At 43.4% G+C, this 26,383-nt stretch overlaps 1 protein-coding gene across 4 annotated transcripts in view; it reads left to right on the top strand.

Moving 5' to 3' along the window:
- The window catches only part of HIPK2 (homeodomain interacting protein kinase 2), a 216,168-nt gene that overhangs the window by 33,835 nt on the left and 155,950 nt on the right, over positions 1-26,383 (top strand). For 2 of the 4 annotated variants that reach the window (XM_055115447.1, XM_055115446.1), the window contains exon 1: positions 22,962-23,317. The exons of the other annotated variants lie outside the window; for them this stretch is intronic. In XM_055115447.1, coding sequence (XP_054971422.1) covers positions 23,266-23,317 — 52 coding nt within the window. In that variant the 5' untranslated portion in view covers positions 22,962-23,265. Of the gene's footprint in view, positions 1-22,961; positions 23,318-26,383 lie in introns of those variants that run through there. 4 annotated transcript variants of the gene reach the window in all.

Genomic DNA, 26,383 nt, shown 5'->3' with positions numbered 1-26,383 from the left:
AATAATCCTCCTTGAACATTTGTGGACATGGTTTTGTGTAGACATATGTTTTCAGTTTTCTTGGTATCCCATTGTGTTTTTGATTTGCATTTCCCTAATAATTAATGATGATCATCCTGTGCTTATTGACTATTTGTATGTCTTCTCTGGCTAAATGTATATTCAGTTCTTCATTCATTTAAAAAATTAGGTTGTGTTTTTATTATTGAGTTGTAAGAGTTCTTTATATACTCTGGATGTTGTACCTGGCTTTTAAATAGGCATACAATCAATGTTAGTTCCTCATTCCAGGTCTCTCGCAGAACCCTGTAATCTTTTAGGTGACCTCTAGAACTAACTGCCCAGATACTTAATCCTCAGCATCCTGAGTCTGAAACCATCCCCTTATGTCTTGTTCAGAGCTCTTCTTAGCACAAAGCCCTGAGCCATTTTGATCCTGGAGCCCCATTCTGGAACTTGGAACAGCAGGGGGATAGGTGGGGTCTAGAGATGGGCTCTGGCTGAATCCACAGGGCAGTGGCTACTACCAAGTCTCATTTTTTTCTAGATGGAGGACTTAGGGGGTAACTGCACAGATTTTTGGCTGCATGGAGTCCTCTGTCCTGTGCTGTGGACACCTGCATGTTGGGGCTGGGGTCCACAAAGAGATATGTCTAAGGACACTGGCTTCTTTCCACTGCCACTGCCAAGATGAGCAGCGTATTTTCCAAGAGTGATCTGGCAGTTGTAAGTTGTATATAAAAATGTCCCAAGGAAAATCATGTGTCTGTTTTAAAGAGAAGGGAGTTTTCTAGGAAACCTTTGACCTGGACATTCTTCTCTATTCTGAGAACTGTACCCTGTGCCCCCAAGACGTGATCTGTACTTTGTTGCCCCTCTGCTTTTGTGCCCATCATCTTCTTCCTCTATTTCTCCTCCCTGATGTGTGCAGCCCTCCCTTTCAGCCAGTAGGGAAAGGGAAACCTGCAGGGTCCGGCAGGGTCCCCTGTTCCTCCCCAACAAAGCCTCTTAGGTTTTCTTTGGCTGGGGTCTCTTCCTGCACACCTGGGGAAGAGGTGCCTGCAAAGCAGTGAAGGCCTTGGGAGTCCCACCTAGACTGTCCTCCAGAGAGCCATCTCCACTAGTTTGTGAAACTGCCATGCCATGTTTCTGTCCTAAAGACTTGGCCTTTCCTTAGACATGGATTTGATGGGTCCTGGACAGACGTTATTGATTGTTCCTCATAAGTCAGTCAAGACAGTTTATAGTCTCTGTTAATGCCCGGGAAATTTGTTTCGGAAGACAAAGCCAGCCCAATGGCATTTGGATGATGCTGACTTATTTTAAAGGGGAGAAGATACCCCTAGATGTGCAGGTCTTTTATAGGAACAGCTGTCTATGATGAGTCTTCATGCTCCTTTTGCTTCTCTGAACATTCTGGCATGCCCCTACCTAGCTGCTATTTTCTTGATTTCATAGAAAAGCACATTCTACCCTCAGAAAATCTACTGTCCATTTGGAATGATAAGATAAATCAGAAAATTACCCATTGTTAGAGCTAAAAGATTCCTTAGGGATTATCCAATCCATTATTTTTCAATCTCCTATCCTGACAAAAAAGAGTAAGTGTTTTGTATGGAGGAAAAAAAAAAGAAGTTTCCCTTTGGTAAATAAATTTGGGCTTCAGAGCATATTGTATATCCCTCTTGGAGATCCACGGTGTGCACTGCGATATTAAAGCCTCTGAGAAGTCCTGCAAAAAAGAAAACCACTTTATTTGATATAACCCAGCATTTCTTAAACTGTTTTGACCTCATTTTTTTCTTCTTTTTTCATAATAAATATTAGCACCTCACAGGACACTCAGCCCAGTTTGGTAAGCATGGCCTCCTTCATGGAAGAAGAAATCTGTGTTCAGAAATATTAAGTGACTTGCTCAAAATCAACACAAAGCCAGACTTGAAGCCAAATTTTCTAACTCCCACTCCATTGTTCTTTCTACAATTTATAACCATGTCATGGCTGAGTAAGGGTTTATGACTTTTAAAAATGTTGTCATTTACATTCCTAATGGAAAATGTAAAGGCATTAGGGTCATACTGACATGTGTTTGAATTCAGGTCCTCTGATTTTACGAGCTCATGACCTTGGGGGAGCGAATCCTGCCAGTCTCTCTGGATCTCTTTCTTCTGTAAGGTGAGGATGATAATAATGACCTCCCAGGGTTGCCGTGAGGCTTAGATGACAGAGTGTATGTAAAGATCAAGTTCACGTTCTTATCTTTGTTTTCTCTGACGTTTTTCATCATACCAGGTTCTGTGCCACTTATCTATGATTTCAAAAGACGAACCATATTACAAACAACAAAACGTGAATGGTGGTGATCATACTGAGTATTTATTGAATAGTGACTGAGAAAATGAATGCACAGGAGACAGGAGGAATTACCTGTGAAAATTCAGAGCTATACTGAACTGATCAATGTTCATGGAATTGGAGAAATAACAAAGGTGGGACAGCCTAGAGTGTGGAGATTAATGGGGGCTGAGGGGACAGGCTGTGCACTGGTAGGACATATTCAGGATCTCAAGCTACCTGCCTGCCACTTCTGCATCCCCACCGCATCAAACTGTGGTTGAGCTTTCTTTATTAAATATGTAGCAGTTTGCTTTTGAAATACAGTATCTTCAAAAACAAAAATAACGCCAGGCCTGCCAACAAAGTTTGTCCCGAGGGGGCAAAGGTGAAGGACAAGTGAAATGTTGCAAGAGGACAGGACGATACAAAGGATGGGGTCCAGAGTGAAAGAAGAGGCCTATGGGGCTCAGCACAGTGACTCTAAGATGAAACCGAGTGTCTCCCCCGGGCGCACACATGGATGAAAAGTGAAGGGAATGAAAGAGAGAGCCAGCCATTCCAGGACTTCTGCTCTTCTCTGCAGAAATCCTCCTTTCCTCACCAACTCTTCACCAACCCCCAAGCTTGCTTAACTAGCTTTGGAATTTGTACTTTGTATTTTTTGAGATAGAGTCTCACCCAGGCTGGAGTGCAGTGGCGCGATCTCAGCTCACTGCAACCTCTGCCTCCAGGGTACAAGCAGTTCTCCTGCCTCAGCCTCCTGAGTAGCTGGGACGACAGGCACCTGCCACCATGTCCGGCTAATTTTCGTATTTTTAGTAGAGGTGGGGTTTCACCATGTTGGCCAGGCTGGTCTTGAACTCCTGACCTCAAGTGATCCGCCCACCTCAGCCTCTCAAAGTGCTGGGATTATAGGCATGAGCCACCGTGCCTGGCCGGAATTTGTACTTTTGCCTGGTAATTTAGTCCAGTGCCCAAACATGAAGTGTGAGTGTTTGTTTACTGCCAGCTTGGAGGGGACACATGCCTGATACTGACTCACCAGTTGCATTGGTGGTGGACTTGGCTCCTTCCCTGGGCTTCAGCCCATGTGTGCACCAGTCTGATCCCTTGCTCTGAAATATATTAGGACTAACAGGTGTGCAGGCCTCGAAGGACCTGTCTCTTTTGATATCTTCCTTGTCTAGTTGCTCTCTGATTTCTCATGGTCCTCACTCCCTCCGGGTCTTCTCCCTGCCAGTTTCTGAGCAGGCACTTTCAGGAGCACAGTGTGTGGATGACAGCAAATAAGTCCTCCGAGGCTTTGACCAGGAGCACAGACAGCTTTGCCCTGGTGAGGGACGGTAGAGAGAGCACCAGTTTGCGTCCTGCTGCAGCTGCACTTTGCACAGAGCGCCTCTTCATCTGGCAAGCAAGCATGCATTGTGCCAACCCTCGTCTGCCATGCCAGGTGCTGGCTCTTTCTCCGGGGCGATACCAGGCTAAGCATGCTGCTGGCACTGAGCGAGTCACAGCTTCTCTAATTTATTTACCTCAAATCAAACAAACCCTGACTCCTGCTTTGAATTTAGGCTGGTATTTTACCGAAGGACAGAAGGGCAGCATCTCTGCAGAAGGGCCTTCTGTGCGCTTTGCCTGGGACCTCTGGGGGACTTTGCATGACTCCTGGGGACTTCAGGAGGCCACTTTGGAAAACAAGTGTCAGGTCCTCAAAAGGTTAAACATAGAGTCGCCACATGACCTGGCAGTTCCACTCCCAGGTATGTACCCGAGAGGAATAAAAACACGTGTCCACATGGTTGCATCGCAGTGAAAAGGAGAAGCAGCCCAAATGTCCATAAGCTGACAAGTGGATACACAAAGAGTGCAGTAATGTCCACTGAATATTATTTGGCAATAAAAGGGAATGGAATGTTGATACATGCTACCACATGAGTAAACCTTGAAAATTTTATGTTAAGCAAAAGAAGCCAGATGGACATATACATATTGTGTGATACCATTTATATGAAATGTCTAGAACAGGCAAGTCCGCAGAGATAGAAAGTAGAGATTCATGGTTTCCAGGGGCTGTGGGAAGGGGGAATGGGGAGTGACTGCTAATGGGTATGGGGTTTCTGATAATCAGAGTGATGATAATATTTTGAAATTAGATAGCAGTGATGGTCACACAATTGTGTTCAAAACCACTGAACTATACCTTTTTTTTTTTTTTTTTGGAGAGGGTCTCACTCTGTCACCGAGGCTGGAGTGCAGCAGTACAATCTTGGCTCACCGCAACCTCCGCCTCCGGGGTTCAAGCAATTCTCCTGCCTCAGCCTCCCGAGTAGCTGGGATTACAGGCATGTGCCACCACACCCTGCTATTTTTTGTATTTTTAGTAGAGATGAGGTTTTATCATGTTGGCCAGGCTGGTCTTGAACTCCTGGCCTCATGTGATCTGCCCACCTCAGCCTCCCAAAATGCGGGATTACAGGCATGAGCCACTGCACCTGGCCTGAACTGTACATTTTTAAAATGTGAACTTTATGGTATGTGAGTTGTTATGTCCATAAAGCTGTTACTTTAAAAATTGCCCTGCTGGGGATGGTGGCACATACCTGTGGTCCCAGCAAATAGAGAGGCTAAGGCAAGGAGGATCATTTGATCCCAGGAGTTTGAGCCTGGACAACATAGTGAAACCCTGTTTCAAAAACAAAACTTGCCCGAAACTTACCTTTGTAGCCAAGTCCTTCATGGACATAGACAGGCTAGAGGTCAGATGGAAAGAAGTCAGAAAATTTATCTTGGGCGAGGGCATTTATTCTGCCACTGTGGGGGAAGCACTGTGCCATGGGTGTGGAGGAGCAGTGTTCAGAGAGGAGTGTCCTGTGGCCTCCACAATATTCATTCAAAATTTGCCAATGTCTTGGACATCCTGGGTTCCATTCCCTGCCCGGAAATGAGTTCCTCTTGTTGCCTGGTAGATTTCAGTGATTAATAAATAAATGTTCATTCTTATACATTTAAAAACATTTTATTTGGAAATAGTTTCCAAGTTACTAAAAAATTGCAAAAATAAAAATAGTACAAAGACTACCCCTATACCCAGATTCCCCTCCCCTATACCCCATATCCAGATTTTCCTGTTATCACTTCACCCCATTTGTTTTGTCATGCCCTTGAATGTGCTGTCTCTCACTGTTGCTCTTTTGGTTGTTGTGTGTGTGCCTGTGGTGTGTTTGTATATACAGACACACTAATGATCGTTATATGACTCGAGGGTAAGTTACAAATATCATGGTGCTTTATTCCGGCACCATCCAGAATGGTAGCTACTAGCCACAAGTAGCTATTTAAATTAAAACTAAACAAAACTTTACATTCAGTTCCTCAGTCACACCAGCCACATTTTCAAGGGCTGCATAGACACATGTGTGGCTGCATCAGACAATAGAGACTACAGAACCTCTCCAGCAGCACACAGAACTCCTCTGGACAGCTCCGCGTTACCCCCGATGCTTCAGCGTGTGTTTCCCAAGAATAGGGCGCTCTCATACATGGTACAGAGATCAACTGAAGAGAATGTAACATTGATACAATATTTTTATCTGCGCCACTGTTTACATTCCAGTTTTGTCAGTTGACCCGGTGGAGTTCTCATTCCTTTTAGAATGGAGGTCTTGGGTCTTGTTTGTGAGCCCAGATCTGCTGGTCTGTACTCAGGGAACATGTATAAAACAGGACTGCTAAGTCTTGAATTGAGCCTGTGCCTTTCCTATGCCCTTTCTTTCCATAAACTCGAATCCTTTCTCTAACTCATGTGCAGATGGATCGGGTCTGGGCCCTGGAGCCCAGGTTGAATTTCCTTAGCTCAGAATTGTTTTAATGCTTTTGTCACTGGTTGAATAACTCAAGGTGCAGCTTCCTCCTGTGCTGACATTTGGTCTGTGAGCAGGTGTGGCTCTGCTCTTAAATCAGCAGAAAAGATTTCCTGTGAGTAAAAGGAAATTGGCCTTCCCAGCAACCACACTGTTTTTCTTTTTTCTAATCACTTTCCCCAAATTTTAGCTTGCAACTAAGAAAAGGCTTATTTTGTTCTTTGTTTCTTATTTTATGGCTTAGTCGTGACCCTGTAGCTCTGAATCACTTCATGCGGCCCAGGACCAATGGGGCACTGGGGAGCTTCCGGCCCCAAACTCCTGGTGTAGCAGAGGCCAGATGTGCAGGGCCCTTGGCAGCTCATTTTCCTGCAGTCCAGGAGAAAGGTGGGCTTCTAGTGATTTTCAGCCATGGTTTGGGTGAAAAGCTGGGGTAATGAGCAAATTGCAGTGATTTTTATTCTTTCACTAACTGGTGTTAGAGCTTATCCTCCAGGGGATTTCTGGTGACTAAATGGGATTTCATGGCATGAGTAGGTATGGAAAACAGATTCCTGGGTCACTGACTTCACTTCCATAGACATTCCCCATCCCTTAATAATTCTTAAGATTTTGTGGGTGTAAAAGCTGGGAAACAAGAAATCAACGGGCTTATTATTCTTGTATCCTTTCCTATATTTCAAGTTGCCCCTTAGAATGTATCCTCATACTTCCTCCCACCTTTTTGTTTGGATTCAGCAAGTCTTAGAAGAGAAGAATCTTTAGCAAGGTAAGACCTCGGTAGGAATACTATATGAGCCATGTAGTTTGAGCCAGGATGGAAAAGGGAAATGAATTCATGCAGAGAGAGTGGAAATGGAGCTGATAGCTTCATTTTCTGCTTAACTAAAACGGAATGAAAAGGGCTTGGCTGGCAAGGTCAGGACCACAAGGCGAGCTGCTGAGAGCCGTATGGTGCAAGATGGCAACAGAGTTTCTACCCCTTGACCACCTTTTGAGAACTGACAGGGAAGACTCTTAGCGCTGGGCCTGTGTGGCTTGTTTGGAGGAGTAAATTGAGTATACTTGATGCTAGTGAAAGAACCAGAGAGCTTCCCTGCATCCAGCCGTTGGAAGGAAAACATACATTCGGACATTCTCTGGTAATATCTTATGCGTAACATGAGGCACCCTAGTTGGGTAAATGGCTTTGATTGGCCTTTGTGGTTCCGCAAGGGTTGCTGTGTTTTGTAGGATTGTAGTTCCTGTTGTACTCCATAGCTCCAGCGTAGGCATTAAGTTTTTATGTTATTCGATAGCATCCTCCCAGCTTCAACAAAGGGTATTGGCCCAGGACAGTAACTCCTAGGAGTGCCTGAGAGCTGATTTTGTTTCAGGTCAGCTCTGGCCTTGGAGATGCCCTCCCTGGGAATCAGGGAAGAGCAGAGGGCATCTGTGCCAGGAGGGTGTGCTCTCCGCGTCCTGCTGTGGGAGTTCCCTCAGGGAAGCACCTTGGCCACCCTGAAACTGGTGTGTGCGAGCCCCTTCTGGAAACAGAGTTGCAGTGCCCTGGTGAATGCTTCTTCAGGGCATTGGCCCCTCCGTCTACCAGGTCATGCCTTCCTCTGCCACTTGAAGTCAGCAAGGACGCCAAAGGGGACCAGCCTTCCCTTCATTCTCCTGTCACCTGATCCTGCGGCTTCCACATTATCGTGGTTCCTTTCCCACCTGTCAGTGCCAGGGTCTTTGGGTCATCCCTCTAGTTTGTTGTCTGCACCTTCCCTGCAGGTTCCTATCGCCTCTCAGATGCGCCTTCATGGTGGGTGCCAAGCCCCTGGCCACATGCTTTCATTTCCCACTCAGAAGTGGTACCATTCCTCCCTCCCCTCTCAGCCACCTCCTGTGACTCCTCAACAGAACAAAATCGAAACTAGGCACCAAAGACCTGCCACGCTGACTCCAGCCTTTCCAGACCCTTTTGTCACTCACTGCAATGCAGCGCCCTCAACCACAGGCATGGTTTTATTCTTCCTGATGTTCCCTTAGATGGGTTTGGTCCTGTTTTATCTTATTTTCATATTGTGCTTTGTATTGTATCTGCACACTATCCCAGGTCCTGTAGGCAGTGGATGGCTTATGAATCTTAAATAAAAATGGGTCTCATCTGTCCCTGGAACCCAGTGCTCACTGGCCTCTGTGTTTCAGCTCACCCCTGGCTTCGCCTTGAGGTGCACTCTCGTGTGTAAAGGGGTCGCTGACTCTGAGAGCACTCCATCCACTCTCTGAAGCCTGCACCGTTCAATGGGCAACAGTTGCGACTTCCTTCTGTGGTCAGTTATCTCTTCTCCCCTTGGCCCATCTCGTCCTGTTGACCTGAAAAACAGGTAGCCCTTTCTTTCACAATGCCAGTGGTCACCTGCCACTCTTGGGGTGGTGCTTGGACATCGTAGGTGCTCAGCAGATATTCCTGGATGCTGCTCACTCTGTCCTCTACAGTCCTCAGCCTAGCAGATTTGGAAATTTGACTCCATAAATTTAAGGATTATTGGGTTCTAAAAGACTGGTTCATACTAACTAATTCTATAAAAGGCTGATGGATCAATCTGAATCATTTAAAGATTCAGCATCCAGAGAAGCTAGGCCTACATATCAAGGTATTTTCTCCTTGGTCAGAAGGTCCTCTCTGGAATCCCAGTAAGAGATGAGAAAGTTGCTTATTTAGCACAGAATTTAAGCAAAAGGCTTAAGTCGTCATGTACTTCTAAATGTATTTATAAATCATGAAAACATTCTCTGCTCATGGGATACTTCTCTTAAAGAACCTGCATGGGATATCTAGAATCAAATATTCCCTTCCCCCCTCGACAGTGAAAAACCTATGACTTACTTATAGATTAGTGTCAATTATCTTTGTAACATCATCTCTCTTTATTTAGGTATGACATATCATAGTTATACCAAGTTGGTAGATATTCTCATTAATTACATTTTACGTCATTTTGGAGTCACAAATCATACGGCTTGTCAAATCCTGGTTTTGTAATTTTTGAGGGTTCCTTCATTTAGGATCTGCAGATCTCTATTTATAAATTAGTACAGCATAACACTCCTATGAGGGAAATGATAAATGTGTGTGCCTTGATTCTAGAAATCACAATCTAAAACACCATACAAGTTAGGAGTCCACAGTAGTGTGTATTTGGCCATTAATGAATCAGTGGTCCCCTGGGTGTGTGAGCCATGCTATTTTTAAAGCCATTGCTGACTTCAGTGATAAAGAGAGTACAGAATGTGCCTTCCCAGGCTTGTGAGCTTACCATGAATAATACCCATGGTTATTATGATGTCAGAACTTAAATATTCTTTACCAAGAGCACAACCGTGGCGTCATGGAGCATGGGAATGCATTTAGGGGGCAGGGTGTGGAAAGTCCATTTTTCCCAGAGAAAACATCAGCCCAGGGTAAAAGCTGATTCTCCCATGGGGGCACTTAGGCCTGTATGCAGCAGTGCCAGACTCCTGTAGGGCATCTTCCCATTTTAGTCACCAGAGAGTGATTTGCGTCAAAGTTTGCAAACCAAACCAGAGCATTTGTCACTGAAGATCCCGTGCCTTCCACTTGTTCAGAAAAGTTATTAGGTGGGGGATTAGTACGTGCACACTTGAAATCACTAACACTGGTGGTGTTGAGAGTAGTTTCATCATTTGACACATTGATCTCCTGAAGCATTCTCCTGGGGAATGGAAGTGATGCTAAAATATGGAAGAAAGGGACTGAACTATTTCGGAATTTTAACGTTGTCTTTAAAAACGTGTGCTCTGGTTTTGCTAGGTGAGCATGCTGTGCCTCACAATAGAATTACACTAAACCACGTTAATTGTGACTCATTAGGGATGGCAGCATTAACGAATATTCCAGCACTGGTTAGGATGGCCTAGGTTGTACAGCAGTAACAAACAACAGAGGTTTGCTTCACACTTGCGCCACATCTTGGGTCAGCTGGGGTCTCTGCTCTTTGTTATCCTCTTTCACTGACCAGGCAAAGGAGCTGCTCCTCCCCAGACCATGGTTGGTTACCGTAATATAAGGGAAAGAGGAGTCACACACTGGCCAGAAAGGCTTTTGCCTGAGAATGCTACTTCTTGCGTACTTCTTATTGTCCAAGGTGGATCATTTGGCCAAGACTAATTCTAAGTTACATGGCTTAGCTTACCTGAATTACAGCACAGCTTTTCAAAGTAATGGGTGCAAGACAACGTATTAGGATACAGAAGAAAATTTGAATATGTATATTTTATCTCACTTTATCCTTTAAATTTTTCTATATTTGTGTTTTTGGTTAACAATACTGTATTGGAAAGTAAAACATAGATTATTTTTAATTATAAAAATCACATATATCAGGAGTGTTCTTTTTTCCCCTGATTAAGTGCTTAATCAAAAAAGTTGAGATCATTGTTTATACAGTAGATACAAATCTGCAATAAGCATATTGTACATAGAAACTGGGTCTCAGTTATGACCAAGGATAGTGCTTTTGGTTAAAATGTTACATGGAAAAGAGATGCAGAAGCTTTGAAAGTAAATTCTATTCTGTGTTAGCTAGGCCTCGGGGAGCTAGCTGACCACCCTCCCCTCAGTTTTCACTAAATGCTTGTTTAGGACTGTATTAGTCCATTCTTGCATTGCTATAAAGAAATACCTGAGTCTGGGTAATTTATAAAGAAAAGAGGTTTAATTGGCTTCTGGTTCTGCAGGCTGTACAAGAAGCATGATGCTAGCATCTGCTCAGTTTCTGGGAAGGCCTCAGGAAACTTACAGTCATGGTGGAAGGTGAAGGAGGAGCCAGCCTTTCACATGGCCAGAGCAGGAGCAAGAGAGAGTGAGGGGGGAGGGGCCACACACTTTTAAGCCACCAGATCTCACAAGAAAACTCACTCCCATTGCAAGGACAGTACCAAGATGAATGGTGCTAAACCATTCTTGAGAAACCACCCCCATGATCCAGTCACCTCCCACCAGGCCCCACCTCCAACACTGGGGATTACAATTTAAGATTTGGGTGGGGACACTGATCCAAACCATATCAGGGACTCACTATTTTATACACACACACACACACACACACACACACACAAATATAAAATATGTTATATATATTATATGTTATATAATGTCATATATAATATATGTTATATATAGTTATATATATATATGTTCATTTACTCCTCACAAGGACCCTATGAAATATGATTACTGTCTCCACTTTAGAGATGAGGGGATTGAGGTAGAAAGGGGTTAAGTAACTTGCTGAGATCACAGAGCTAGAAAGGGCAGCACTGGCATCTGACCTAGTTGTTGAGAATGCAGAAACAATCTGAAAATTAGCTCTTGGAATACAGACCCCTATGAAGATAGGGATGGCCTACATCACCAAATGCCATCCTGTCTGTTTTAAAGCAAGACATAGGAGAGCCATCAGACATCTTAGATATACGTGGGGAAGGCGCCCCGCTACAAGAACCAGTATTATCTGAGTGGGCACCTCCTCCCAGCACTGGGTGTAAGTGGCTCCGTGCCATGGAGTTGTTGGGTAATAACGCCAGGACTGGCTTGATGACAGTGACTCACAGTAGAAAAATGTCCTTGCAACAGACCAAAGAACCCACTTTAATTTGCACAGCTTAGAATGGGCCACTGGTTGCCCTGCCAAGGGATCCCTGTACCAGCTGATTTTCATATCCACAAACACACACACAAAAGCACCTATTTAAATATTGCAAATAATACCACATTGCATTTTTATTGTGCTTTATAGTTTACAAAGCACATTACAATGCTACTTTATTATTCTTAGTGTGCTCCCAATATAATTTCACTTGCCTTCTCTTTTCTCACCTTTTTCTCATCTTTAGTTTCTTTTTCCTTTTCCTCTCAGCATCCGTGCCAACTTTCCCCACACTCCAGCTTTCTTCCTTTCGTTTCTTCCTGCTCTTCCCTCTCCCTGCGAGTTGTGGAGGTGGTACCTTTCCCGAAGTGATCCCTAATTGAGTTTAGTCAGATGTCAGTTAAAGGCAACTGAGGGGAATGAAACAATTCTCCAAGGAACAAAACAGTTGTAACATGGAGCTCCTGTTGTAAATAGCAGTTGCTATTTAAATCAAGTAAGAAGGATGGATTATTGTGCTTTAAGAAGGGGATGAAATGAATCCTGTATTTAAAGAGAGCCTGGGGGAAAGGGTTATCTGCATCTCACATCCCTGGCATCACTGTGTCTGCAAAACATCTTTCACAAAGTTTTCTTTGCAGTTAGAGAACAGCCTGTGAGAGAAATGCTCAAAGAAATACATAAACATGAGTACAAGGGGTGTGCAAACAGGTGTTGCACTGAGCGCAGAACCCAGATGGCGGCCCTTTGTCCTGGTTTCTTTGTATAACTCAGCAAGAAGTTGAGGTTTAGAAAAGGCAGGTTTGAGGAAGTGCCGTCTGTGGCCTCTTAACTGTGGACGTCTCTGATGAGAACAGATCGAACTTTAGATGCCTTCCTTAGAAATTTTGTTGTTTTGAAGTCAAACCTCAATCACAGTGAACAAATATATTTGCATAAGGAGAGGAGGTGTATAGTGCCCTGGCAGGAATTAAGACTAAAACGTGGGAGTAAAGCTGTAGATGCTTCTGTTGCTTTTTAACCAAGAGGCCACAGACACAGGCCGGGAGGCTGAGAGGGCAACCTGCCATTTGGCCAGCGTCACTTTGCGATTGTTATAAATACTTTATCATAGCTTGAGTACAGACATGCCTTTTCAACGAAATACATCCTGACTTATTTTGCAGAGGGTACTAGTTTCATAGGGTGACTGTAACAAATTAACACAAACTATTAATAGGTGGCCTAAAACAACAGAAGTGTCTTCTCTCACAGTTTTGGAGGAGTTGGCAGGGCCACGTTCCCTCGAAGACTCCAGGTAAATCCCCTTCTTGCCTTCTCTCGGCTTCTGATGGCTCCCAACAATGCTGGGCATCCCTTGGCTTACAGCTGCATTGCTCCAGTCTCTGCCTCTGTCGCTGTGTGGCCCGCACTCTGTGTGTATGTCTGTGTCTCCTCTTACAAGGACACCAGTCATATGGGATTACGGGTCACCTTAATGAATTTATTGTAACTTGATTACCTCTGAAAAGACCCCATTTCCAAAAAAGATCACATTCACAGGTACTGGGGGTTAGGACTTAACATATCTTTTGGGAGGACACATAGTAGTAGAATCTACACAGTTTTTAGTTTAAATGAAAATTAGGGCCAGGTGCGATGGCTCATGCCTATAATCCTAGCACTTTGGGAAGCCAAGGCAGGTGGATTACCAGAGGTCAGGAGTTTGAGACCAGCCTGCCCAACATGGTGAAACCCCATCTCTACTAAAAATACAAAAATTAGCCGGGCATGTTGGCTCATGCCTGTAATCCCCACTACTCGGGAGGCTGAGGCAGGAGAATTGCTTGAACCTGGGAGGTGGAGGTTGCAGTGAGCCGAGATCTCACCACTGCACTCCAGCCTGGGCGACAGAGTGAGACTCTGTCTCCAAAAAAAAAAAAAAAAAAGAGAGAAAAAATTGCAGTGACATGGTAACAAGAACACCAAAATGGGAAAGAATAGAGTAGATTTCCAGTTCTGATTCTGTGTGCCACAAACATTTCTGAAGTAGAACCTGAGGTAGCTCAAAAAGGCACCTCAGCTGTGGACTGGGCCGGAAATGGGTGTTTGGTTAGTAAAACGCATCATTTTACTTTACCAACATAGTACCAGACATTTAAGGCTAACAAATTCACTCTTGCTCAGAAGAGAAAAAGCCTACCAGATTTTTAGTCTTGATTTAGACTTTACCAAACATTTCTAAAGGATAGGAAGAGTCCATCTGAGGCTTACCTTCCATTGCCAGGCACACACCTGGCCTCCTCAGTATCTGCTGCAGGTCTGGTTCACTTGTCTCTTGAGGTGGTCAGTGAGGATTTTGAACCAGTAGTGAATGGAGGGACATTGGTATGTCATGTTAGGAAGTGGCTGAAAAATTCAGGGAAGGTGCTTTCTTTCGTAAAGGTTTGTGATTCAAACACCTGAAAACTGGTACTGCTGAAACTTTAACCGTCCTTATTTAGAACATTTCAGGGACAAAGTAAGCAGCCTTCTAGATCTTTGAAAAAATGTGGATTTAAATGGAATTCCTCTGGGTTGAAACCAGAAGTACAGCTGATTTTGTTTTCATAGTTTGTGGGTGTTTGCCTTTTTCATCCCACCACGTTTATTTAGAAGGTTGTCTTCTTGAGATCCTCCATTGGAAAGAAAATGCAGTGTTGAAAAACAGAACAATGTGGATGGCAGGTGAGAGAGGGCACACGAGGAAGAAACAAGCCGGGGCTCCTCCTCGATGCTGAGGGGCATGAAGAGGGGTGGCCTGAACTTGGCCGCCCACTGCCAGCCACTCTTGAGGTGGCTTTTGGGGCCTACTTAGGTTCTGCCTCAGACACACACAGAATCAAAACTGGAAACCTAGTTTTTGTGTTATTAATAAGCCACTCCCAATTCTCTCTCTCTCTCTCTCTCTCTCTCTTTCACTCTCAGAGACAGGGTCTACTCTGTCACTCAGGCTGGAGTGCAGTGTTGCAATCACAGCTTGCTGCAACCTCTACCTCCCAGCTTCAAGTGATCCTCCCACCTCAGCCTCCCGAATAGCTGGGACTATGGGTGTGCACCACCACACCTGGCTAATTTTTTTTGTTTTTTGTAGAGACAGGATTTCACCATGTTGCCCAGGTTGGTCTTGAACTTCTGGGCTCAAGCAGTCCACCCATCTCGGCCTCCCAAAGCATTGGAATTACAGGTGTGAGCCACTGAACCTGGCCCCAATTCTCTTTTATACCAAAGTGACTACAGTTGCTCCTCAGTAGATTGAGAGATACATTCCTATATGGCCTTTTTCAGAAGTGTTGTAACATCAACTCATGCAGAGCTTAATTTAAAATAGACAGTATGCTTTTACTTGTTTCCAGCTATGATATTAGACTAATTGAAATGAACTTATAGGTCCTTTAAGGTAAGATATAGAGAAAGCACAAAGTGAAATGTCTTATCTCCAAGAAGGGAAAACCGAAGAGACTTCTTTTGGAATATGGTAATTATTTAACCTGAGAAAATTATACTTTAGTAAAATGCTTTTGGTTTCCTTAAAACTATTGTTATGGGTTGAATTGTGTTTCCCCCCTCCCAAATTCATATCTTAAATTCCTAACCTTCCATATCTCAGAATGTAACTTTATTTGGAGGTAGGGACTTTATAGAAGGAATCAGGTTAAAGTGAGGTCATCGGGATGGGCCCTAACCCAATACAACTGATGTCCTTATTAAAAGGGAAATTTGGACACAGATACACACAGAGGGAAGATGATGTGAAGAGACACACAGAGAAGACAGTCATCAGTGAGCCAAGGAGGGAGGCCTAGAACAGACCCTTCCCTTCCAGCCCTCAGAAGGAACCAGCCCTGCTGACACCTTGGTCTTGGACACCAGCTTCTTGAACTGTGAGACAGCGTCTGCTGTTTAGGCTGCCCAGTCAGTGGTGCTTTGGTACCCCAACCCTGGCAGATTCATATGCTATGTTTAGAAAGTGGTGTTTTGTGTTTTTCTAAATAAGGTTCTTAACCCAGCCAGGCACAGTGGCTCACGCCTGTAATCCCAGCACCTTGAGAGTGTGAGGCAGGAGGATCGCTTGAGCCCAGGAGTTCGAGACCAGCCTGGACAACATAGGGAGACCCTGTCTCTATAAAAAAATAAAAATAAATTAGGCAGGCATGATGGCGCACACCTGTAATCCCAGCTACTTGGGAGACTGAGGTGGGAGGATCTCTTGAGCCCAGAAAGTTGAGCCTACAATGAGCTATGATTGCACCACTCTACTCCAGCCTGGGTGACAGTGAGACCCTGTCTCAAAAAAAAAAAAAAAAAAAAAATTAGCCAATGCCACTCTTGTTTCAAAAAGGATTCTTTGAATTGTTTTATTTTCTTTTCATTGATCCCATCAGTTTCCTGGAGAAAGAAGCTGAAAAAGCGTTTGTGTCTTATCAGTGTTTGCTTCAGCACTGGATTGGACTGGGAATTTTCAGATTGCTTATGAGCTCTTGACACCATGTCCTGTAGATAAACAATTATGGGTTGTCTGTACTCACCCACTGCAGGGCAAGGCTGGCTCACCCACAGTGGTTGATGGCTTCATTCAAAGCAGTATAGCAGAGTTACCAAAAGGAGTTATTTGGGGCCAAGTTAGCAGCTTGCAGAAAGAGAATTAAGTCTGAATATGTAACTCTGACAAATAATGAGTCAATAGGTAGATAGATGTGTGGAGAATTTGTAAATGTTAGGAAAAGGATGTTTTCTCAATCAAAGAAACACAGCCTATGGTAGCATTTGCAGATTCAAGGCAGATGACATAAAAGATTTTGAACGTTCTTGAGAGAACCACATTTCTTGGAAGAGCAGGAGGCGTGACACGGTGCATTTGGTTCTCTTCCCAGGAGAGCACCCTTCTTTCCCTGCTCCTGACCCTGTGGGAAAAGAGGGCTATTGGCTCATTCCCAGCCAGGCTCTGCCACTCTTTCTCTGTTTTCATTCTCCTGGATCAATCCCTTAATTGTGTTTATCATCATTTCATCCTTGATGTTTCCCTGTGACTCATATTGTCCTCCTCATACTATTTGACAATGTCTCTGCCCCCGAAGATTACTTGATTTGCCATCTGCTCTACTTTCTACAGCATTTCTCCTGGGAAACAGCTTTACCCACGGGGACTCCATTTCCACCGAGGTGTTGATGACAGCCTTCAGGTCCACATCTCCACCCATGACCTTGCGCCCATTCCCTAACCTGGCTTTTTTCTTGTTGCATATAGAACATTTCCTCTTTGTTGTTACTAATGCCTAAAATAAAATCTGCCCCAAACCAAGCTCTTCTAGCTGGCCTGTGCTCTTACCGTCAGCAGCACCATTCTCTTAGTCCCTTTGGGGCATGAACCTTTGATTTAGATCTTTTCCCCATTTGCTATTTCTCATTCTGGCCTTCTGGTCTTTTGGCTGTGTCCCTCTGTCTTTGGCCTTACCCATGAACTAGTTCAGGGTCACCTTGCTCTCTTCCCCTTCCAGTTAATCCCATACAGGCTCAGCCCATCCTATTGATTTCCATTCCCTTTTCAAAGTGGGTGATCGTCCTTCACAATTCAACCTAGCAAGTAGGAACTGGGTGCTGATTAGGAAAGACCATTAGCTCCTGACACTTCAGTAAATTAAGCAATTTCTTGCCTCAGAGTTTCAGTATGAATAGCTGAACACTGGACATTTCAACGTAGATATCCCGTTAGTGCTCTTAATTCAACTTGTTGAAAACAGATTCTATTCTCCCCTCCCCCAACACTTTAACTCCACTTCCCATCTTCCTTCTCACTCGTGGAGCCCCACTCCTTCTGGCACCCCAAATGCATTCTAGTCCCCTCTTTCCTTTGCTCTCACATCTCATCTGTCAGCATGTCTCACCTTTTCTCCTCTGCAGAGTCTTATATGTCTGCTGCTTCCTGTTTTCTCAGGCAGTTCCTTAGTCCGGGTCCTCCTTACCCCTCTGGACCAGCCTTCCGATTGGCTGAGCACTTGCCCAGGCTCCCTTAGCCCCGGCTCTTCTTACTCAAGGCCACTTCTCTGCACTGACCCCCTATGCATCAGATAAGCAGTGGTTACCTCTTTAAATAGGTAAATGTATTTTATTTCAATCATTTCTTATGGTTATATTTCTCAGATGTCATAACCAGAAGATACAGAAATGAGAGATGACTCAGGGTCATTGTTGTTGACATCCACTATTTTATCAGGTGACGTATAGTCAGGGGCGTTCTGTAGTTTCAATCTGTCTTCCTTCACTTATCAGCCCTCATTTTTCCTTTGGCTGGTGTGGGACTCATCTCGTTGTTTGGTGATTGTAGTCTGAGAACCTAAAGAATGAAGAAGTTTGGCTGGTGGCATGGATTTGGGAGTCAGGCAGACCTCAGTTCAAATCCCAGCCCTGCTAGCAGAGGCGAAGTGACTTTGGACAAATTATAGCTCCATTTACTCATCTCTAAAACAGGGAAACACTATATTTTTGTTGTATCAAGCAAACAGCTGGAGTCTGACATATAGAGAGCAAAGGCAATCAGGACAGTCACCTACCACTTGTTGATGTGTTAGATGGCAGCCAGTGAGAGAGAAGGCGAACGGAGAAATTAGATGAGCAGCTCTCATGGTTGGGCTTCCCCCCAGCTCTCTGAGTATTTAGAAATTACTTCTAGAAGATAGAAGTTATCAGAAGATGACAATTCTGGATAACTAGGTAGTTGTGTACACAGTGCATACTGGTGGTTATTTATTGCTTTAGCATTCGTTAGTGTATTGCCACTATGCAAACGCACCTCAGTTGTCTCCAAGCAAAGCCTGAGCTTTCTAGTACAGAGACCGCAGTGCTGGCCGCTCCTGCCATGAGTCTCACTCTCCTGATGGACTGAAGTACACTCTGTTTGCAGGATTTAGAGCACTAGCCTTCTGCCCCATCTTTCTAATTGCAGCTTGAGTCTTAGCTCTGCTGTGAAACTTTGCCTGACCACAATGCATAGTGACTCCTGCCTCTAAACTTCTAGTGTTTACTTTGGCAAGTTGTTTATGTTGCCTTAGTATTACCAGCTGTCCTTTTTAATTTGCATTGTACTTGGCAATCCCCATGAGATTCTAAGCTCCTTTAGGTCAGTGACGATGTCTTAGATGTCTTTGTGTTTCCTGTTGTGCTTAACCCTAATCTTTTTTTATGTAGAGGACCCTTAATACAGACTTGATGATTGATTTTATTTCATGTTTTTTGTTTTTTTCAAATGCCCAGTGCTGCAATCAGTAGTATTGTTATTGTCATTATTGACAAAAGAATTCTGTATGGCTGCATAGTATTCCATGGTGTATATGTGCCACATTTTCTTAATCCAGTCTATCATTGTTGGACATTTGGGTTGGTTCCAAGTCTTTGCTATTGTGAATAGTGCTGCAAGATGAAATTGGAAATCATCATTCTCAGTAAACTATCGCAAGGACAAAAAACCAAACACCGCATGTTCTCACTCATAGATGGGAATTGAACAGTGAGAACACATGGACACAGTAAGGGGAACATCACACTCTGGGGACTGTTGTGGGGTGGGGGGAGGGGGGAGGGATAGCATTAGGAGATATACCTAATGCTAAATGACGAGTTAATGGGTGCAGCACACCAGCATGGCACATGTATACATATGTAACTAACCTGCACATTGTGCACATGTACCCTAAAACTTAAAGTATAAAAAAAAAAAAAAAAGATTTCTGTAGAGCTTGTGGTTGATCCTAAGCTGTGCTCTGGTGGAATATACTATATATTTAACATTGCACAACTAGTGGATAAACAGACATTGATTGAAAATGGTATAAAAGCCCCAGGGACATTCAGTATACACTGTTTTGGAAATGTATCATTTAGAATGGGCTAACCTGAAATTATCTGTGTACTCCTTGTGAAATATAAACTTAATAAGCAGGATTATTAAAACTTTATGAATATTATTTAGTATGTCAATGAAGGAAACTTTCCAAGTACTTTTTGACCCCCTGAGGTATTAGATCACCATGTCATCCAGGGCTCTCAAGGGTTATACAGATTAACCCTTTCTAGGTGTTTAAAAATGTCCATTTAGATGCATATTTCCAACATTCATATATTTTTGACATATTCTATAATTTTGTTATGTCTTATGTGCATAATCTATATTAGACAGATATGGCATTTCATTAAATATGGGAATTAATCCTTCCTTTGAGTTCTTTATTATAAAAAAAAAAAAGATCTGTAGCATCTATTAAGTACTCATTATTCAGCCAGAGCTTGTGTCCAGAAGATTTTAGGAAGTAAGGAAGTTAGTACCTCTTAAAATCAGGTGTTCATGATTCCATTCTCTTGAATAATATAACTGAATTCTGAGCGGTAATCTGTTTTACATCTGCCAAACCCAAATTAAATATTATATACCGATAAAATTGGTGCCACTATTTTAGAGATCACCTCCCTGGGAATCAGGGCTTGAGCTTTGCTAGAATTCAGTGAAATTGAATTCAATTTATTTTTTTTTATTGTAGTTGAACCCTCACTCATCCTTGTAGTCTGATCTTCCAGTAGATAATTTATTTAGGGGTGGTGAAATGGAAAGGAAATGTACTCAGATATGAAGCAACTTTTCAGTTCATCTAATTGTGAAATATAAAGTTATGAAGAAACTAAGTAAATAGTGGGGGGAAAATATGCTAAATGAGCCAGTCCCTTAACAAATGTCATTTTTAAAAAAACTGTGTGAGTTGGCCGGGTGCAGTGGCTCACGCCTATAATCCCAGCACTTTGGGAAGCCGAGGCAGGTGGATCACCTGAGGTCAAGAGTTCGAGACCAGCCTGGCCAACATGGTGAAACCCCATCTCTACTAAAAATACAAATATTAGCTGGGCGTGGTGGCGCACGTCTATAATCCCAGCTACTTGGGAGGCTGAGGCAGGAGATTCGCTTGAACTTGAGAGGCAGAGGTTGTGGTGAGCCAAGATTGCAGCATTGCACTCCAGCCTGGGTGACAAGAGTGAAACTCTGTCTCAAAAAAAAAAAAAAAAAAAGAAAGAAAAAAAACCGTAACTGTGTGAGTTAAGACTTCAAGAAATCATGAAGATTTTTAGATATTCTTATTATTACATTATTTGTAGCCCCAGACAAATGAATTTCTCATTAAACCATTAAGACAAAGAGAAACCAAAAGGTGCATAGAATTACGTAGGTTTGAAGCCGGGCATGGTGTTATGCTCCTATAGTCCTAGCTACTTGGGAAGCTGAGGCAGGAGAATCATGTGAGCCCAGGAGTTCGAGGCTGCAGTGAGCTATGATTGCACCACTGCACTCCAACCTGGGCAACAGAGAGTGAGATCCTGTCCCAAAAAAAAAAAAAAAAAAAAAAAAAAAAAAAAAGAATTAGATCTAGGTTTGAACTTCTGGGGTCAGGGTCTGATTTTTTTCACTTATCACAGAAGCTTAAACCCTTTGTGAGAATGAAAGTAGGGAGGGTGCTCTGAATAATTGAATTGGCCTAACAGGGTAAGCATACGTCCAACTGGCAGTAGGACGTATGCTTACCCTGTCCATAAAACATCTGTCCTGGAGCCTGCTGTGTACTTAGTACTCAAGATTTTAAAACCTGGAGACTCATAAGTGTTTTAAGAATCCTGAGGAATAGCAGATGAAGTCAAGTCTAGCATTTTATAGACATAAATGGCATCTATAATTAAGGCTAGAAGGCAGATGTTTTAAAAATAGTATTTTGAAATGCAGACTTGCATACATGCTTTTTATAAATGCAAAATGAGAATTTGAATAAAGTAACTAAAAGAAGGGTCAGAACCCTCATTGCCTTTAGCATATCAAAGTGCACCCTAAGTCTGGGTAACCTGGATTTGTTTCAGCATGAGAGACTTTGTCAGCTTTATGGTAATAAGGAATAATGTCTTACAAATAATGGACTTTAATTCTTCTAACTATAGGATATATTTTAATGTCAGTTTTATAGGTGCTGTTTTTCATTTGTCATATGCAATGAAGAGTTTATTATATATAGTTGTGTAATAGAAGTTGTTTTAAATTTTAATAAATTTGTTCTTCAGTGCTTTTTACTTATCACTTCTGTAGCATCCACATGAACTCGTGTCTGTGTAATTAACAAGCATGTAAGAACCCCATGCATATCTGAGGTTCAGTGTTTATGACTTCAGCCTGTTTATGAGACAGAGTGGTATGGTAATAGGCATGCTACTTGTTAAAAGCTTTAGTTCTAGGTTATGGTGACTCCCTGTCCTTTAGTGAATGAAAATATGGCCATTTTAACAGGTTTTATCTTGGGAGGCCACTAAGGCTTTTGTGGAAAAGTCTGGGTCAGGTCATCCCTGTAGGAGCAGGTGTGGTTATGGCAGATTTATCCTACCATGACCTCCTGGGTTCCTCTTACTGCTCCCCATGGGCTCGAAACTTGCCCTCCCAAGTCCAGTAGTCCCCCTGGTCTCTCACCTAGAAGGAGTAAAATCCGCCTTCTCTTTCAAAAGCCAACTAGGAAGCGCAGAGATAACTTAAAAAGCAGTTGAGATTTTGCCATTGGATCAAACTGACAATGTGCATTAAGCCTCTGTTTTTCCTGAAAAGGATATTGACAAATGAGGCGGGAAGTAACCTTGACTAGTCCAGAGGTCAATACAGAAAGAAATGAGAGGAGACATTTAGCTTTTACTTTCAAGTGGAAAAAAACATTGAGTCCCCTTCTGCACCCCCACTTTATTGTCCCTCACTTTAGGATGTGAATAAATAGAGAAGTAATATGTTGTGGGCTCAACTCTCTGAAAGCTAAACTAATGGGGAAGGTTTGTTCCAGAGAAATACTCTCAAGGAGAAATGTTTGGAAATAAGTGTGTTGCCATAAGATTATTTTAAGATTAAGCTACAAAACCACCAGCAGTGTCTTATTCCTTATGAAGGTATTTCAGGGATTTAAAAAAGTATTACTGTTAAAGACTTTCTTTAACTATATCTTGTTGGAGCATTTTGCTGCCTGAAGCAAAGTGGCCTCTGCTACAGAACAAAGGTAACACGTCTGCACTGGGCGTTGGGTCCAGTCGTTGGAATAGCGGCTGTTGACTTCATAAAGGGGCAGCAGGGGCCACACCAGGCCAGGCCGGAGTCTGAGGCAGCCGGCCGTGGTGCAGGGTGTTTTCAGCCATGTAGGCCTCCTCTCTGATCCTGGGCATCTGTCACCAGAGGCAGCCAGTGATGATTTCCACAATTTTATGACCCTTGGCTGTCATCCCAATAACAAATAAGTCATAAGCCACCCTCTTCCCCTCTGTAAAATTCCACTTCTGCACCGTGGACGGCCTTTCCACCAAGATCTTTTTGAAACAGTGAAAACAGAGACTAGCACCTCACCTTCTTTATGTATGAAGAGCGTATTTCTGCTGTCGCCCTCTCTGACCGCCCCCTTCCAGGTACTTAAAGACTGAAAAATAAGCAGCAGGCTTGACACGAAAGGATGAAGGAAATGGCTGTTTTGCTTTGACTCTTCAGTGGCTAAGTTACTGAAAGCCAAGTAATTGGTCATTTCTATATTGTATACAACATCTAGAACAATATGGATATTCAGTTGATACTGATAAATAGGGAATAGCCATATTCTGTGTTGTTCTAGAATAAGGGGGATGTTGACTTAGAATAAGGGGGATGTTGACTTGAACAAAAAGAACAGTGGGAAGAAACGGGTGAAGTACGGATTCTGAATAAGCAAGCCAGAATAGTCTTGTCAGGCACGAGGATTCCTACAGACGTGCAGTCACAGTGCATAGGTGGAGGTCGGAGCTCAGGATTGAAGCAAGAAGGGAACACCCTCCAGCAGATCCATGGGCCCAGGGTGGAGGTGGGGCTCCGATCAGGTGCTGGATGTTAGCAGAACTGCCCCTAGGAAGTCAGAGCTGAAGTCAGATGGTACATATGGTAAGTGCTGTAGGAACAGTGAGTTGGGAATGATCACTGGGTTAGAGTGGTCTGGAAAGAGAAGGAATCTAAGCTGGCTAGTCTTTGGATAAGTTGAGAAAAGCAGCAAAGGCATGCCAGGTAAAGGAATAGTGTAAGAGTGTGAAGGTAGGAAGTATAAGAGACATTCTAGAAACAGCGGATAGACCAGCTTCATTCAAGTTAAGGACCCAGGAAGGTTAGTAGAGCTGGAGCTAACAAGGTAGTTGGAATCAACATGTAAATGTATCGAGTTCTCAGCTTTATCTCCTTGACACTAAGGAGCCAGTGGAAGTTTGGAGAGGGGAGTGGCATGCTCAGAGATGTTTTAGGAAGATTAATCTGGTAGCCAAATATAGGCAAATTAAAGGGAGACAGAGTGCTCAGGTAGATGAGATGTCTAGATTTGCTTTAGTCCTTCTAGAAAGTGATAAACACATTCACTATGGAAGTGGCAGCAACAGCAGAAATAAAGAATTGGATGCAAGAGATGTTTTGAAGGAAGGAGAAATTAATAAGGCTTAGCACCTTCTTGTCTATGAATGTAAAGAAGAACCATCATAGTTCATAGTTTTGGAGCCAAGCGACTAGAACAGTCATGGAGATATTAGGATAGAGGGTGAGATGGCTAGATTTTTAGGAAAAAATAAGGGGTTCAGCTTTGGAAGCGCATCTTTGACATTGTAGCAGGAGGCTGCAATATATCACTGTAACCTCTGAGGGAGAGCCCAGCCTGTGATAAACATGTGGGGGTCACCTACACAGAGGTGATGGCTTAAACTGCTTGAATGGATGATAGCTGCCAGAGAGAACACAGTCAAAACGGTGGAAATGCCAGCATTTGAAAGGAGGAAGAGGGCTGGGTGCGGTGGCTCACACCTGTAATCCCAGTACTTTGGGAGGCTGAGGCGAGTGGATCACTTGAGATTAGGAGTTTGAGGCCAGCCTGGCCAACGTGAAACCCCGTCTCTACTAAAAATATAAAAATTAGCTGGGCGTGGTGGAGCACACCTGTAGTCCCAGCTACTCAGGAGGCGGAGGTTGCAGTGAGCCGAGATAGCACCACTGCACTCCAGTCTGGGCGACAGAGCAAGACTCTGTCTCAAAAAATAATAATAATAAAATAAAGGAGGAAGAGGAACCACCCGAGCACAAAGTGTGCAATCAGACACGGGATGGGGAGATTACAGATTCACTGAAGTCCAGAGAAGAGCATCAAGAAGGAAGTTGTGGTCAGCAGTATCAGATGTTGCAGAGGTTAAGAAGAACGGGCTGAAACAAGGCCATTGGATTAGGCAATTAGGAAGTCATTTACCTTCAAGAACAGGAGCCTATAGTGCATTAACGAGTTGGGGGAGTTGGATTAAAATGTGGGCATTGAAGAAAAGGGAGCATAAACCATTGATCACAGGTGAGAGGAGGGAAAGAATTAAGAGGGGGGAATGCGGCTGTTACTCCTTTTGCCTTCCATGTTGGGAGTTTGTGTGTGCACGCACATGAAGGCAGAAGAAAAAGATGAGGTAACCTATTCATTTGGCCAGCCATATTAAGTTCCTACTAAGTACTTGGATCCAATTAAGTACAGGGAGAAATGGAAAGCTACAAGAGAAAGAACAGTGGTGGAAGCAGGTTCAAGAGAAAATGGGACAAATACGGATCATGAGAATCGGAAACTTTTTTAGTATTGGAAAAGAGCAACACCTCTTTCTCTCAGACTGGAGAGAAGGAATGAAGGATGGAGGATGATGTAGATTCAGGAATGTTCTGAAATGAAGAAGGAAATAAAGGAGGAAAGTAAGGCTGACCTCAGGCTTCTGGACAAAGTGGAAGTTGGGTCATCTACTGAGAGAGAAGGTGGACTAGGGTGATGGTTGATGGAGTGGAAAGGATTACCACTCTAGGTAATGCCAGGGGCTCAGAGAGACAGGAACACTAGGTTAGCCAACCACCAACAGGGCTTGCAGAAGCTGCACTTCCTTGTGCTTCTGTGAGAAACGTTTGTTGATAGTGGCTTAGAAGATGGGCAATGTTTGTTACTCTTTTAACCTTTAAGGAGTTATCCTTCTTCATCACCTTATTATTTTTGCTTAATATATTTTCTATGAATTTTTGTTTCAGTATCACCATAATTTGTACAAGTGTTCCAGAATAACGGTCTTATAGGTTTCTAAGTTTATCTAAATTGTGGATGAGATGTTGGTATGAAATAATAGTACTTCTGGCCAGACACGGTGGCTCACATCTGTAATCCCAGCACTTTGGGAGGCTGAAGCAGGTGGATCACCTGAGGTCAGCAGTTTGAGACCAGGCTGGCCAACATAGTGAAACCCCATCCCTACTAAAAATTCAAAAATTAGTCGGGCGTGGTGGCAGGAACCTATAATCCCAGCCTTTGGAGGCTGAGGCAGGAGAATGGCTTGAAACCTGGGAGGCAGAGGTTGCAGTGAGCCGAGATCGTGCCATTGCACTCCAGCCTGGGTGACAAGAGCGAGACTCGGTCTCAAAACAAAAACAAACAAAAAAACAAAAAGAAATAGTACTTTCTA

This window comes from Pan paniscus, chromosome 6 (assembly GCF_029289425.2).
Source record: "Pan paniscus chromosome 6, NHGRI_mPanPan1-v2.0_pri, whole genome shotgun sequence".
Classification (NCBI taxonomy): Eukaryota; Metazoa; Chordata; class Mammalia; order Primates; family Hominidae; genus Pan; species Pan paniscus.
Note: the sequence above shows the minus strand (reverse complement) of the source record. Positions and strands in the feature narration are given on the sequence as shown.